Raw genomic sequence first — 17,339 nt, 5'->3', positions numbered from 1 at the left:
AGACTTTCAGCTCAGACGTTTAAACACACATCCATCCAGCTTCTGCCTACAGGACAAGCTCTCTCCCCAGCTCACTGTGCCTGACTCCACCCTGCAGGTGGATCACAGACTTCCTTTCGACAGAAACAAACAAGTGAAGCTGGGGAAAAATGTCTCTGCCTCACCAGACATCAGCAACCGGATACCTCCAGGGCTGCGTTCTTTCTCCCTCTGGCTCTTTCTCCTGTACAGCCAACAAGCTGCACTCCAGTCACCAAGTGCCCGTTAGGATCCTGAAGTTTTGCGGATGAACACTCTCATTGGACTCAAATTCCTGGTTGAGATGAGTCCCGCCTACATCATGGGAAAGATTGCATCTGGTGACCTGGTGCAGCCCCAGAACAAACCTGGAGGCTAAACGAGCTCTGAAAAAGTGGAAGATGGTTGTTTGACTGAGCTGTCTGACGCCTCTCCACCCTCCCAGGTCCACAACTCTTAAACACTCCCCCCTCTGCGCAGGAGGCTGGCGGTCCATCAGGACCGAAACCTCTTCGCAACCAAACAGTTTGTTTCCGTCGCTGCAGCTGGCCTCATTAACAGGCCATCAGTCATGTTTTCCCAAATGAAAAACTCATAGCTTTTATTTACAACGATGAGTTGCAAATGAATAGAAAAATATAGTCAAGACATTGACGAGGTTGGAAAATATATATTTTTATGTTGAAAATAATAATTTTGTCCTTCAAAACTTTGCTTTGCGTCAAGAATTCTCCATTTTGCAGCAATTACAGCCTTTCAGACCCCTTTGGCATTCTAGCTGTCATTTGTTGAGGTAATCTGAAAGAAATTCCTACCCAACGCGTTCCTGAAGCACCGTCCCCACCAAGTGTGGATTGGCTTAAAATGGGCCCACTTCTTACGTATCATACGGTCCAAAGCTGGCTCCGAAAAACAGCTCAAATAGGGTTGAGATCTGGTGACTGGCGCTGGCCACTACGGGCCAATTGACAGACAGAATACCAAGCTTGACTGCTTCTCCCTAAATAGGTTCTTGCATGTTTGGAGGTGTGCTTTGGGTCACTTGTCCCTGCTGTTGGTAGGAGGAAATGTGGCTCAAAATCAAGCCTGCCAGCAGGGTATGGCATGGCGTTGGCAAAATGGAGTGATAGCCTTCCTTATTCAAAATCCACTTTTTAGCCTTGTACAAATCTTCCCATTTTACGCAGCCACCCAAAAGCGAGCCCCAGGACCATCACATTTACCTCCACATGCTTGGACAGAATGGCCCGGTCAGGGCAGCTCCTCCAGGGCATCCTGGTTCACTTGTTTCTGCATCTCAAACAAATGTTTTTCTGTGTGATCGCAAACACATCAAAACTTAGATTTGCTATCCATTACACTTTTTTCCATGCTCTCTGTCCAATGTCTCTGTTCTTTTGCCCATGTTAACCTTTTCCTTTTTATTGGCCAGCTCAGATATGGGCCTTTTCTTTGCCACTCTGGCCTAAGAAGGCAGCATGCCGCAGAGTCGCCTCTTTTCACTGTGGAGCGTTGAGACTGGCCGGTTTTGCGGGTAGCCATTTAATGAAGCTGCCGGGTTGAGTGGCTGTGAGGCGTCTATTTCTCAAAAACCTAGAGACTCCTAAAGTATCATGTGTCGCTCACTTGCTTAGTTGTGCACCGGCCCTACCACTTCTCTTTCTATTCTTGGTTATAGTTAGGCTGCTATAGGCCTAGATTGTAGGGGGACTTTCCATGATGCACTGAGTTCCTCTCTTCCTCTCCCTCTCTTTCTGCACTCATCTTATTATTATTATTATTTTTATTATTCAGAATCAGAAATACTTTATTGATTAGTCATATTATTATTATTTATCATTCCCCATCGTTGTGGCTATTGCCGTCATTGTTATCACCATCGTCATCATCATCATCATCATTATTAGTCATTTATACTTGTATGGTTGTTGCTATTGTTGTTGCTGTGCACCTTTGTCTCTGTCTCTGTCCTTCTCTTTTTACTTATTAATTTCTGTATTATTTATTGGGGCACAGTGGGGTCAGTGGTAGCCTCCTGTTGCCACACAGCAAGAAGGTCGTGGGTTCACTTCCCAGCTGGGGCAGGGCCTTTCTGTGTTGAGTTTGCATTGTTCTCCACGTGTTTGCAAGGGTTTGCGCTGCTCCTAGTACTTAGGATGGGTCAGTTTCCCTACAGCAATCAATAAAGGATATCTTACTGAATGAATTAATGTATTCATTTAACATCATTGTTTAAGAAATCCTGACTGAAGTCCTGACCATTTGGTGTGATACTATAGATAAAACAACACATTGGACCACATTTTGTTTGAAATGGTTGAGGATAGCCTGTAGTTGCATGTTAGCGCCTCTAGATGTTGCTTTTGTAAAGCTTTTTTACCCCCCCCCTCTGTAGAAATGTGTCCACAGAGCTCAGTGTCAAAGACCGACCTTTCCTTTGCAGCTGATCTGAGGCCTCTGGAGGAAGCAACCAAACAAAATAAACCAGGGGCTAAACCAGATATGATGTTGGCTTTGTGACGTATGATTGATTTGATTTTGATTTTGAGATGACAAATTATACATTATTATACGGCTGGGTCTTAAGATAGGGAAATATTCTGTCTTCTCTCCCATGTTTGGCACAAAGAGTTCACTACAGGAAAGATTCCCTTCTTGAAGCACGACTCAGGTTTTTCATTATTATATTAGTATAATATTTTATAATAATAATAAGGAATATTATTCCTAATGTTCAGTGGCTAGTGAATTGAACTTGAATGCAACGCTGGTCTCGCAGCAGAATGGATGCCTGCATATCGGATTCTCCCATCAGCACTTGAACGCACCCACTAAAGGGGCTTTAAAGTGGCCAAAATTGCCAGCGCTGTCATCATTATAATAATTCTATTAATATTAGTGCTCAGCAGCGCAAACACATTCAAAACGAAGCTAAACGAGCTCACGATGTCTGGCTTCGAGCATCACATGCCCGCAGCACTGAGACGGGAGGAAGAGGAGGAAGGAGGAAGAGGCGGGAGGAGGGGTTCAGGGGAGCCAGATGATGCTGTCAGTGAAAGGAGGAGGAGGAGCAGGAGGAGGATCCTGTCCGCCGGCAGCAGCAGCAGCTCCACTCTACTCTCCATCCATGTGTTTGGAAGAGAGAGAGAGAGAGAGAGAGAGAGAAAAGGAATGGGCTCGGATCCAAACATGTGCTGCTAGAATAGACCTCTGTGTGGCTTTATTTTCTATTTAAATCACCGTTTCCGGTTAGAAAAAGACAGGTGGGAATATTTTATCACTCTTTTTTTCCACTGAAAATGCTTCCCTGCTCATCATCCGCGCAGATGGAGGGATGCGAGGAGGAGAGGGACGCACACATGCAAACAGAGGTAAACCGATAGAAAAGACAAAAAACAGCTCAAATGTTTGCCTCTAATGCATTCTTCCTCCCTGTAAACCCCTCTTCTTGTGTCCTACCGGATCCCTTCATGTCTTTCCGGATGATGTTGCAGCCGCTATAATTCGCCGGCCGGCTTCTCCTGGAGGTTATTGTAGACATGAAAGAGCCGGACCCCTCCCTAAATTTGTCGCTCTTCTCGCCATTTAAGCGGAGAAGAGGAATCATACTTTGCATCCATATTAGAGGCAGATTTGAATGGTTTTCATGGAGGGAAGTTAAGATTTTCTGAATTGATTTCTCGTCTTTTTTGGAGAAATGTGCTGACAGTCTTATTCTGGGCTGTGGAAAAGCCTCGCCTCAGGTTTGATCTGATATTTAGCAGAACCGGTTTATTGTCTCCATCACAATAGATTTCCTCTATAAACCAAAACCTTCATTACTCCCCTCAGCTGCCTCTAATCTGCTCTTTTGTGGAGGGTTTTACCCCAAACACCCACTAAGGAGCGAACACAATGGGAATTCAACCCACGAGTCGTTCCAGTGATAGTGCCTTGCTTTACACACTCAATCACACGAGGAATTGAACCCTTGTAGTGTTTGTTAGTGCCTAGCTCCTCCCTTTGACCTCTAAAGACAAAATCAAACCCCTACACCTGCAGCCTCATTCCTTGAGTTAAATTTGGGAGTTGAACCCTCAACCTTCACCATTTTAGTCTTTAGACCTGCACCAAGGGAATAGAGCTAGCGACAAATCGAACCCACAAAGGCGCAATTGTCTTGCTTTAGTCGTACAGTCGCCAGGAATTGAACCCCCAACCCTGGAAGTGTGTGAGTGCCTTGCTCTGCCCATTGACCCACATTAAGAGAAGCTGACCCCTTTGCTCTTCCCATTGCATTACATTGGGAATGGAACCCCTAACCTCTTAATGCTTTCCTCCAGTCAATGTTAGTACCTCGCATCATTGTCCTACAAAGAGGGAATGGAACCAGCGACCCTGGATTGGTATACAAAATTAATTTGACAGTCTTAGTGTCTTACTCTTGCCCCTTAGTCACTGAGAATTAAACCCCCAACCCTAGAAGTATGTGCCTTGTTTTAGCCATATACAGAAACAGACATTGCCCTACACATTGTATTACATTGGGCATTGAACCCCTAACCTCTTAATGCCTTGCTCCAGTCAGTTTTAGTGCCTTGCCTGATCCATGTGGTAAATAAACCCCCAACCTTCAGAGATGTTGTTAGTGCCTTGCTCCTTCCACTGGCCTACAAACCAGGAATGGAACCAGCAACCCTGCCTTGCTTTAGCTAATGTGCTACACAGTGAATGTGACACATGTTAGTATCAGTGCCTTGCTCTAGCCTCTGAGATGCTAGGAATTTAACCCCCACCCGTGGAGGTGTGCTAGTGCCTTGCTCCGCCCGTTGACGTACATTTAAAGAAATGGGCTCTCTTGCTCTACTCTACTTACTCAACATTATAGTACTGATTTAAGCTCTACCCTCATGATGCCTTGCTCTGGTCACATTCAACAACTACAACTCCCATAATCCTCTGCGGCTGAGCTACTGTTGGTATATGAGATATGTGTTTGTGCAAAGCTAAACAAAATCAAACATTTTGAGTTTGGTAGTTCATTCTTTGGGGTCCACTTCCTGGCTTTCAGAGCTCTCGCCTACATTTCATGGTCTTTATTCAGTGAATGGAGCTGGCTCAGGTGTGTCATCACGTGACACCCGACCCACCACGGTCACATGTTATCATGTGATATCAAGAGCCACAGCACCTGATTACAAACCTCCACCTCAGCCTTCACTGAATGAAGACCATGAAAATGGAGTTGAAGGCCTGTAAATGATCTTATGAGCTGAGATTGTTATAGAAAATGTTCAGTTTTATTTAGTTCAAGTGGAAAGTTGTTGCTGTTCTTCACTACAGCAGTATATATTCATTTATCCTTGAATATAGACAGCTGACTACACATTGATGTTGCAGTGTGTTTGTCTGACTGTGCGGTCAGATCTTATAAATACGCGGGGATTCAAACTTGCCTCACAAATAGGGACTCTGAAACCAAAGCGGCCTGGAGGTCCTCCTTCCCAAAAAATTGAGTTTCAGACTTTATTTCCTGCATTCTGATGAACAGCATTTTTGTGTAAAATAATTTTGATTTTACTTTTAATTCTCAGGATAATATAATAATTTGGCCCTCTGGAATAAACTAATATTTAGTTTTCATACATTCATTCATTACATGTTTGCCCCTGCCCAGAGAGTCTGTGCCACCCACTGCCTCTGAGGAGGACGAGGTGAACGTGCATGCCAGGCAAACAACATTTGGAGTAGCTGGGTTGTTGTCCAGGTGGAACTAGAATCATTTAGGACAGGGATCTCCAAATGCCAGCCCTCCATCCCCTCCCCCAGGCCTGCAAAATGATGTCAAAGATATAATATAATCCATCCTGTAAGATTGTTATTACTATTTTTTTTGTTTATTTAGTTCTTTGATATCAATTTAGGGGCTGCAGTAGCTAAGTGTGTAGGGACCTGGCTTGAGAACTGTAGGGTAAAAGTAAATCTTATCTTAAATTTCCCCATTCATATGCATTTAAAATAAAAACACAATTCTATTTTAAAAAATGTATTTTGTTTGGCACAACTTAGTTTAAAGGCAAACGTGTACAAAGAGTTGAGTTGATAAGCAGGTTTCAGGCCTTAACTTGTTGTTTGACTGTGAACAGTGGCCCCAAGTCAGTTTGAGTTTGAGACCCCCGTCATAGGGCGTACACATGGAATACATGGAGCATGGCTGCAGCACAACATGGCAGCCGCAGCCTGTCCACAGCAGAGCGCCTCTATTATAATCAACTGAAGCTGCAAACACGTCCATGTCCCATGTACTTCAGCTGTTATGTTCGCTGTGAATAGGGAGAAACGCGTGAGAATGTAACCCCAGGAAACCGGGAGAAGGTAATGAAATATATCTGCAAGTATGTTTGAACATTTTTATTGTAAAAAGGATGCGTACCCGTACTCACTGAGCAGCACTGGGAATTGAACCGCTCACCCTGGCAGTGCCACTGCCTTGCTGTCTGCCGGTGAACCTGCCCGCCCTCGCTGTGCTCCTCAGGGAAATCTGAGCTGACAGTGTGTGAGACTGCAGGTAGAGCTGGGAGAAAGTGGGCCAAGTGCTTCCTGCTGCTGGAGGAGAGACTGAGAGAGTTAGAGCTGGATGCCGAGCGTCCTCTTTGTCCTTTTTATCTGCCAATATCGGCTTGAGTTTGTCGCAGTTACGCCCTTTCAAAGACTCAAATTAATATTTACATCCCCCCTTTTTCTTTAAATGTCATAATAGGTTTGAAACATCTGTCATGTTTAGTCAGGATCAGACTAGGGTTGTGTGAGGTTTGGTTACATTTTGGCCACTGAGTAGTTAAGTGTGCTTTTAAAGAGATTGAATCAGACCGTGTTCATCTAATCTTAAGAGTCCTTTGATGGATGTATCATCACCCCCAACCTCCTTTAAGTGGATCTGATACATTTACACCTGGTGTTAACATTCAGTCTGTATCTGGATATCTTGTTTGGATAAGGACAAAAACATGTAAATGCCAGGTAAATACATACAGAATGCTGAGGATTGGATCATACAGCGAGACCACATCCTTCAGAAAAAATCCACCTACCAAGTTGAAAAGGTCACCTGACTCTGCCTCCTCCTGCTGCAGTAGCTGGCCAGTCCTCCCTCACAAAAAACTATTGTGTGTGAGGGAAGCAAGCGTCATAATAAGATCTGATCACAGCCCAGAATAAGGTAACAAAAACGTTTTTTAGGATCAGAGGATCAGATGTCAGTATCCAGATCCAGACAACTTAAAGCTGCAGAAGGTAACTTTTATAAAAATAACCTTTTGTCCTATTTGTTGAAATGTTCACTACATGCTGAAAGAAGTGAGGAGACAGATGATCTATGATAAAAATCAGGTTCCTCTGGCTCCTCCTACTCCTACTAATCAACCACTCAGAGCCTCACATATAAAGACACTTTGGGTTGGAGGCCAGGAAAGATAGTTGATTGTTGTTGAGGGTCTGTATTTGATGTCCTGGGAATAAGACTCAACATTCAACTATCTTTCCTGGCTCTGATTGGTTCTTTGCCTGGCATAAATGTTTCACGGAGGAGGTATTAAAGTTTTGGTTCACGTTCGCTGACTTCCTTCCTCGGTAGGGCGTGTCCTGTGTTTACCAGGAAGCTCTAGCAACTAGAGGCAAACAAGGAAACACACCTGAACAAAATGACATTCGAGTTCAAACATTGTTGGAAACATCTGGGATAATGTTAGTACAGAACTCAGTCTAGCGGTTATTGCAGAAATGGTACATATTCTATCTGTAATACCAGGTGTAAGAGAGACCAAAGGAAATGGTGCTTCTTGTAAACTCAAAGTGAGTATCAGTGGTGAATTCAAGGTAGTTCCATGATATGAGTTTACAGTAAACATCAAAAGTTTCACTTAAATGTAAATTCTATTTATAGTAAGTTATATTTATTTGTCTGCATCACTCTGGGATGAACAATATTTGTCCAGGCTGCTAATGAGAACAAACAGCAGTGGTTTCTGCAGTAGTCTCCTTGGTCTAATGTATTTACCAGTGACTGATGACCACCTGAATGCAAACACCTGGTAACTACAGTTTGGTCACTCAGGGATTTTTCCGGGCTTTACAAGGGGACAAAGATTGCCTGAATGCATCATTAAACAGCTGACGGGCCTGCACTGAGGCATACAAAAGACCACAAAGGACACACCAGTTGTGCCCTCCAAACTGAAGCAAAATAATTCAGATTTAAATAAAACATTTAAGAAGCACCTCCTCCAATACTTGAGTCATTTTTTTAACTAGATATCAACAAGTTCATGTTGAACACAACTTGATTTCCAAGGGTGATCAACATTTCTCTGGACACATTTGGATAGAGAAACTAAACGTGTGATGTATCGTAGTTAGCGTAATTAAACATGAGTGCTGTCGGAAGTATGGCAAACACGTCTTTCTTATCAACAACAGCTTTAAAAGCAGTTGTTTGTTCTTCATTTATAGAAAATTTACCATCCAGTTTCTTAAATTCTGACATGATAGCAGGTTCAACAGAATCAGTTCCACATCAGCAGCAGCCATTTTGGTTGTTTAGGAAAATGCCTCACTGGCCAATGAGGTAGCGCTCCTCTGTGCAGTCATCATATTCAACCTGCCACATATTAGATGAACGGTGTTAGTGGCCTGACCAGATTCAGCACTGATGGACACCTCTCTGAATTGGAGAGGGGTGGGAAGACACATCTGCCAGAGGAAATAAAAGGTGAGCTCGCAGATTTATCTGGTTCCCTGGTTACTGGCCTGATGGCAGAGGTACATGATTGATCTCAATCTGATGAACCTTCAGGGGTAAAAGCATCTTGTTACCAATTGGACTGTGGCCAATCTGCATCATGCAGATAGAGGACAATGACTAAGTTAGTTTAAGGTAAACATGGAGATAATTAGTATATATAGTTGGCAATGACTGATTTTATGTTCTTTCTTCTGGAGGTTGCTTGAATCTAAAGGGACTTTCATTGTTTACTGTTACTTTTGCTACTCAGGAGGTCACTGAATGCTTTACGACTTCCAATTACCATTTTAAATGAAGCGTGTGCAGAGCACAGCAGCGTTGCAGATACGCCACTATTGACTGCGGTCACTCAGAAGGCCAACTCTGTCCAGTAAAGGAAAGAGGCAGTAACTTCACTTCTGATCAATAATGAGATGATGTCATTCCCTTGTTAACCTGAGATAAGACTGGAGGGGAAAAGAGGATAAAAAAAACTTCTCACTGGATTGAAAATTCAGAATTACTTGGTTCAGCAGGAAACTCTAATAACTGTTTATGTTCCCTCTCTGAGACTGAGTTCAGGAATATATTTTCGAGGGAAGGTCGGGGATTAACAGAAAATGTTAACAGCTTTTCTACTCACACAAAAAAAAAGACGTTTTGTGCTCTTTCACCTTTAAAAATATTGAACTCTGCTGTTGTTTTCAGTGCAGGTGTATGTTTGCTTTGCCTATCAGTTTTAGTGTGTAACATTTAGGAGGATTTATTGGCAAAAAGTGGAATATAGTATTCCGAGGTATGAAGGTATATATATCATGTATAATCACCTGAAAATAAGAAATACTACAATGCCCATGAGCTTTACACACTTGTGATATGTAGAGTTTCTGCAAATCCAGAAAGCTTTATATTCATAATGAATAATTTGCCCTGTCAGTCATTGTTGCCGTCGATTGATGTTAGACCTTTGAGCAAGCTACCAACAGTTTGCTTTAGGCTTTGGATAGAATAACAGTATCGCTGTTGCATATTCCTTATGGACTTCTTTTGACCTTTCTTCAAAGTGTCTCAGGAGTTTGTAACATACTGCATTGTTTGAATGTAGGAACTTGACTCTGACACACTGGGCATACTGTCGGCCATCAGCCAATGTTAGGCTGTCGCTGGGCGTCTGTAGGCCTAGTTTTTCCGTTGTCTTCTTCATCTCAACTGATCACTCTAATACACGGTTACAGCTGTTGGTATGTTGAGTTATTACCTCTCGCGCAGGTACAGATTTTACCTGCTAGTTAGCCGTTCGCTGTAGTCGGTGTGTTGTGTTTTGGTGTCACTTTTTGGCCAAGACACTGGCGACATTTGGCGATGCAACAGTCGGCTGTGATTGGTGTATGTAGTGAAAGGGGAAGTGCTTTGGATCTGTCAGTTGGGAACAAAATGTTTAATTTAGAATTAATCTAACATCAACCCGAAGTCTGAAAGTTATGATTTAAACTGGTTTTAGTGGTTTTAACAAAATTTTGTGCATACTTCAGAACACTGTGCGTGATTTTACTGTTCATAGTTTGATGCAAATTGTGTGGTTTTCTACAAAGAAAGAGTCAAAAAGAAACAATTTGCCCTTGAGTGTTGACGCAGGGTTGCACTTGCTAACCCCAGTGACGTCTGCAGCTGCTGCCGCTGTCACCCAAGTTTCATCCCTCCAACATCCAAACCAGGCTTCTCCACAGCTGCTCATCCTAAACATAGCACAACAAGTACTTACATCAGATCCCGTGAATGTGAAAATTACGGCCTTTTTGACCTTTGTAGAGCAGCCTTCAAGTCAGCAGTAGCAGAAAGAATCATTCTGTTATAGGAAACGATGGGCTGGTGGTGATAAACTAAAGGCCAGGCAACATTTTGAGATAATGGAGGAGGCAAAATTAATGTTTATATGGAGAAAATGGTGAGCAGGAAATCTTCTACTGCGCTTTTCTAGGGTCTTGAGACTGGAGTGGTTTTTTTTTCATTAAAAAATGCTTTAACAAAGGCTTTGATGAGTCTTGTTGTCTGTGCCTTGTTTTGTTGACTGTGTGGTGTTTTGTTACTGGATGTATGTGCTAGTTGTGGACTGTATGGTATCTACTATAACGGTGAAATGTAAGAAAATACATTTACTGAAGTTCTGCACTTAAGTACAATTTTGTGGTACTAGTTTACTTGGGTATTTCCATTTTGTGCTACTTTATAGTCCTGCTCCACTGCACAGCTGTAGTTACTTTACAGGCAAGGGGGCCACTGGCAACCCCCCCGAAATGTATTCCCTTCCTCTTCCACTCTTTCAGATGTAGTGGTTAGCTCTGTTTTAAAGATAGTGTACTAGCATGTCAGCAAATTTTGGCGATGGAAAAGCTGGCATGGCCATTTTCAAAGGGATCCCTTGACTTCTGACCTCAAGATATCGGAATGAAAATGGTTGGCAATGACTGGAAAGATGGACACATACTTGATGCCACCCCTGCGTGAGTCAGTGCCCTACTCCAACTTGCATAGAGTGGTAGGGTGAGGCTAGGGGATTCCAGTCAGCAATTATACCACTAGATGTTAATATTTCTCTATTTTTACCTGTGTAAGAGCTTTTACTTGTAATGTTGGTACTACTTTTACTAAAAAGTAAAAGTAAAAGTTCTCAGTGCTGGCACCAGAAAACCTCAAGTCAAACAGCCACTGTCACTGTCTCTCATCATCAAGCATTTGCCTTCAGCCTCTGGAGAAAGGCCTCAAAAACATGTAACATCAGTATTTGTTGCTACAATAATGTAACACGATTAATTTGAGAATTAAAAAATTAAGTAAGTCATTTGAGGGCGCTATTTATTAATTAACTAATTAATTCATGTTTTTTTTATTTGAGGAAAGGGAGCACAATCTCTATTTGTTAGCAGAAACTAGTAAATATTTTTTTCCATGGTAAATAGTCATCTGTTGGTTTGGAATTGAGTAATACATTGAGGTACCATTTTGTCTTTTTACATTGTGCTTAAACTGGTTTGGGGTGAAGTTGTATTAGCTCAGTGTGTAGCCCGTGGTTGTGTCTGACTCACAGTGTGTGTGTAACTGTACTCCGTTGGTATATCAGTGACCTGTATATTCAGCCTGTCGTGGAGCATGATCTAATGTGTTGACTCGCTGTCTGCTCCTGCAGTGCAACAGACTGACGGAGGAGAGGGACGAGGCCGAGAGACAACTCAAACACATCAAGAGAGGTGAGTCCAGCTTCCTGCAACCTCCTCACACTCTTCCATCGTCACATGTTCATGACAATTCGCTATTAGCTTAACAAGTGCGCTGTCTTAACAAGCACAACTGTGGTGGAAATATCGCTTTTCTACTTTAAACGTTACTTCAAACGTTTTTTTTTTTTACAGATCTGCATGAAATAGTAGGGTAAAAACACACGTGATACAAATGATACTAATATAGAGTTAAGGTGCTGCTAATTGTTCATGTTGGTTAACTGGAAAAGAGGTGAAAAATAATTAGTGTATCCAACCTGTGTATCGGATCCGTGGCTACCGACCTGCAGACAGCACAGAAAACATTAAGTTGGAACACGTTGATATCACAAAAAAGATGTCAGTCTATCACAGTCTACAATCCTCTTAGTCAGCCAAACCTAGAAGAAAAAGCCAATGGTAAAATTATGATGCTGTCCATTGTAACCATCCTTCACGTCTACAAAAACGTGTAAACAAACTGTTTCAACTTTGACCTACAGTAGGCCTAGTTCCTGTAGTTCATGGGCGATTACTACCGACATTTTAGGTGTGCTTGCTTTACCTCCAAATAAAGTGGTTTAGATGATCAAGACAACCTTTCTGATCATGATCACATTTTTGACCCATCACTCTTCCTTTTAGTAATGTGTAACTTGTTTCCACACCTTAGCTGTAGCATTTTTGGTTATTTCACCACTTGAATCATCCTTTTAAAAGGCTAATCATCTTGAAATGTACCCATAAACACATACAGATATCAGGTACCACAGACCAGACTGACACATCATCCCGCCTACAGTCAGACAGCTGACACCTTCACTTCCTCCCCCTCACCCTTCGCACCTTTTCCCCTCACCTCTGTCGCCATGACATCACCGACACCTTGTCCTCTGAATGGGTGTGTTTAAGAGAGAAGGGGAGTCCCCGTTTCTATGACAACTGTCGTGTTAGTTAGCCAACAGTATTTGAGCTCTTGTGTTTTGGGGAGTTTAACCTCTGATTCTACTGAGTGAGGATCTCAACCTCAATCATTAACTTTCGCTGCAGCTCATGGCGCCTGTCATGACGATTCACGGTAAGAGAAAGCATAGGTTGTACAGCTTTTATGTGTCAGCTATGTAGAGTCTCATCATCCAGCTAATGTGAGACAGGTTTCAGTTTCAGTTTTGTTTCAATAAAAGAAACTACAGAGTATAGACTTGTAGGATAAATTAGCTGCTGCTAAATATCAGTTAACCCTCTTTCTGACTGACAGGAACTCAGACCTTGAAGGCTTGTAGAAGAACAGACTCTGAACATTCAGCATGTTTCTCTGTAGAAAAGTAAAACTCACTTTGGAAATCGTGTGACTTACTCATATAGCATCGTAATAAAAATGGTAGAACCGAATTTCTTTGCTTGTGAGCCAGTGTTAAAAGCATACGTGTAAAAAAAGGTAAATTCAGAAGTCCTAAATAGTGATTGAACTTTGCCCAAGATAATTGTCAAGGCAAAGAGGTTGGTAATGCCAGTGATGAGTTCAGTCACCTGTCTGTCTGTTGAATGAGGTCTTATTGTTCAAAAGGTAACAAGAGAACCAGGCAGTCTCCACCTGGAGTTCACCTCGGTGTGAGATTTCAGTCCTCTCATCAGTCCTGAACTGTTCATTAAGAAAGAGAGGGGGGATTTTGCCTTCTTCTGGTGTGTTCAACAGACTCTTCTCAAGGACGAACTTTACATGGACAACCACAATTACAAATGACAAAGATTATTATACAGTAACTCCTCCACAAACCAGAACCAGCCCTTTATAGAAAATGTTTCTGTTTGTGTAGGTCATTCATTGGAATAATTTACCACTATTTTACTAAAAGCCTCAAATTAGATATTTCTAATAAGTCATTGATTACTTAAATAAACACTATCCTAACTGATTTTGGGTTTACATAGTTTATTATGACAATCCAATTGGGATTCTGGTCAGTCAGTCAATCCACCATTTTAGTTCTCAAAAACAGCTATTGGATATATTATCATTATATTTGGTACACCCATTCATAGTCCTCAGACGATGAATCCTAATCTCTAAAATATCTTTTATGGATTAGCACAGTTTTTGATACAGACATTCGTGGTCCCCAGAGGATGTTTCCTTATGACTTTGGTGTTCCTCTGACTTTTTTTCTAGCGCCACCATGCTATTCTGGCATTTGTGTGATGATGTTGGTTTCACTGCTGGTTGTGTTGCCTGGCCCAAGACAGTTACACAATAAGAAAGACTGCCTTTGTCAAAAGCTTCATCTTGATGGTCTTGGACACGTGCTTCAAATTTTAACTGGGAATCTAAGACAACATCTAGATATTTTAACTCATGTTCTGTTTATAAAGGCAAATATACAATATGCAGTTAGGTTTGGCTAAGGGCCGGTTCTGTCAGCAATGTTCAGTAGGGGCCAAGGCTGATTTAGAAATGCAGTTAGGTAGGTTTTTTTTCTGCTTTTACAAGCTGACAAAGTCGTATCTGGATAATCAGATATGCCTCTGACCAGCTCGGCCTCTTATGGGCTTCTGGGATGCACATAATGATTTTTGGTATTTTTGTGCTTTTAAAAGTAAAATAAAAGATGAAAAGCTGTCAGATAAACGGATAGTAAGTCCTGTAGTTGGACTCAAATCCAAAATTTGTTGTCAGAAACATGTCAAAAACTTGTATACAACAGCAAAACCGGACCTAAAATCTCCAGAGTCAGCAGAAACAGTGATCCTCCTTTTCATTGCGGGTTCCGTCACTTCATACGTTCAGTCTTTCATTCATTCACTCATTTATTCATTCACTGCCTCTCCCTAGAGGAGACAGCAGTCGCTCTTGTCATGTTATTCCCATGAATTATTGAAACCTCCTGTCATGAATTATTCAGCAGCAGAAAATGGGGGAAGGATGAGTGTGTGTGTGTGGGAGGGGTTACCACTCCTGCCTGACTCTTTATCCATTGTGGTCCTTCAAAAGGCCTTTCTACCTGCTACTCCATATTTGATGACCACATTTGAATGAATTTAATAAAGGAGACTTTGCTCATGGGCAAGTACTTGATTTCGGCTTCGTTTGAATCTCAAAGGCCGACTGAGAGAGTTCTGCACAGATTGACTGACAATAAAACAGAGAAAACATGACCTGACCCAAGACTCGCTGTTAGATTATACAGTCGCCTCGATGATGGACGAGCATTTAGTCCGTTATGCATCTCAGTTGCCAAAAGATCTTATGGATGGTTGCCTTTTTTCGCTTCTGAGTGAAATAACTAGACGAGCATTGGATGGTTTTCTATGACATTTGGCACAGGTATTCTTAATCCCCAGATTACGAATCCTGATGGTGTTATTATTTCCTCATTTTTTATCAAACCACGGACATCTTACATTTTCTTCAACATTTCAGAGCCCTCAAAAAGTCCTCAACCACAATAACTCCTCATACCTAAGTAATAAAACAGATCAATTGTCAATACCTTCCAAAAATAACACAAGTGTTTTCTGATCTGCCACCTTTATAATTATGGATATTTATCTAGAAGCCTCAGCTATACTACAAGATAGCCTGAAGTGTTTGGTGAATAAAGCAGTAGTGTGCCATCATGCTAACATTAAATCTTTTTGAAACAGAATGTAAGTCCGTTTGCCCTGATCATGGACCATGGAATAATAAAGTTGCTTGTGCGCTCATACATTATCAATGCACAAGTACAATGAAAGGCATACAAGTGATAGCATATTTGATGCATTAGTTGCAATATAGCCAGAGACATGGTAAATACTTAAGCCCTTTTTTAGCCACTGCAAGAACATTTAGTTCCTGACCCGTTGTCACTACACCCCCAGGAAACACTGTGATGGAGTTTGAAGTACTTAAAATGTTGGTGAAAATGGCAGAACCCACCGGCAGTGCAAGATGGACGTGAAAGCACTATGCGAGCCCGCACAATGCTGGTGATGAGACCCCCCATCACTGTACTGCACCGAACAAAGATGGTTGACAACAGTCGCTGCGCTGCAACAGAAAAGACCTTTTTCATGGCAGATATTTTGACTTGTCACAGCAGGAAAATCACGATGGCTCACAAGGGTCCCAGTAAGTCATGATAGTGTTCCAGCATGCAAAAAAACAGCCCTGAACCTAGTTCAGCTGATTAATGCAGTCATTGTGCTTTTCCTGCAATGAAAAGCCAAAATATCAGAAAATAAATACAACCTTTCCCAGCATTACTCACAGCTACGGGAAAGCAGCAGTTTTATCACATCTTCTACCCAGAACGTTATATTCCAGCTACAGTACCTTGACTTCCTCTTGTGTGTTCCCCTGAGAATATTACTTAGACAACCACCACTTTAAATATGGATCACTAGTTTATCAACAGATATAGTAGCAGCAGCAACAATAAATGTCTACTAAAAGACAGTGAAGTTTAAATACAGATACAGACATAAATTCCAGAGCAACAGGGACTGATGTGCTTTTTCAGGAAAGTTGGAGATGAGAGAGATCAGAGGCTTTCTTTGTCTTTAGCAGAACTAGACGTATGTCAGTCAGTGCCTGGGACAAACTCAGGTATCTTTGGTTCTTGAACTTTGTAGTTCCTCTGTTTTAAAGTATGAAACTACTTCTAGTACTTCTCCACAGCCACGGCTGCATGATCCTGAGTCTTTCAGCTGTTCGGAAGCAGGCGGAGCTGATGTCTCACAGTCTGTAATTTATGCAACAGAACAAGTCGTTTGCAAAGGAGCTGAGTGTCAAACGTGCCTCACAGGATGGGATTTAAATAGCAGCCAAAATCTCTCCGAGTTTCAAAATCAGATGCAGAGAGAGAAACGAGGAAGGCTGAGTTATTTTCCTACATCCATGATAAGAAATTGGAAAATATATTTAAAAAGAAAGAATAAACCTTTACAGAAAGTTTAGGAGATGACAAAACATAAATACAGCAGAAAAGACAAAAGGCCAAAAATTGTGTATATTGCTGCATGTTATAAAAAGGGTTGCTACTTTAAGTGAACATGTAACTGGAAGCTAACTGTGCTCCGCTTTACTCGGCTTTACAGAAGTGATCGCCTGCAGCGCTGTTAGCTTAAGCAGCCTAGTTATTCAGTCTACTTACTTAGATAAAAGCCTTTGGCTGCACTTTCCCTGCATTCAAGTGCTTTCGGAAACACTGTAATTACATGCTGAGAGCACACGAAGGACAAACAAACTGGTGACATATGAGCAGGGGAGTCTCTTTGACCCTGACAATCGTAATGAAGAGATGATGCAGCTTTTTTTTGGGGTGGGGGGG

At 41.9% G+C, this 17,339-nt stretch overlaps 1 protein-coding gene across 1 annotated transcript in view; it reads left to right on the top strand.

Annotated features, from left to right (window-relative positions):
- Positions 1-2,964: 2,964 nt before the first annotated feature.
- Positions 2,965-17,339, top strand: part of LOC118333392 (shootin-1-like) — a 27,223-nt gene continuing 12,848 nt past the window's right edge. The window contains exons 1-3 of the mRNA XM_035669000.1: positions 2,965-3,147; positions 11,961-12,021; positions 13,081-13,108. Coding sequence (XP_035524893.1) covers positions 2,965-3,147; positions 11,961-12,021; positions 13,081-13,108 — 272 coding nt within the window. The remainder of the gene's footprint in view (positions 3,148-11,960; positions 12,022-13,080; positions 13,109-17,339) is intronic.

Source organism: Morone saxatilis, unplaced genomic scaffold, assembly GCF_004916995.1.
Source record: "Morone saxatilis isolate NCDOM2014 unplaced genomic scaffold, NCSU_SB_2.0 Contig22, whole genome shotgun sequence".
NCBI classification, from domain to species: Eukaryota; Metazoa; Chordata; class Actinopteri; family Moronidae; genus Morone; species Morone saxatilis.
The sequence above is the reverse complement of the archived record's forward strand: the minus strand, read 5'-3'. Positions and strand labels throughout refer to the sequence as shown.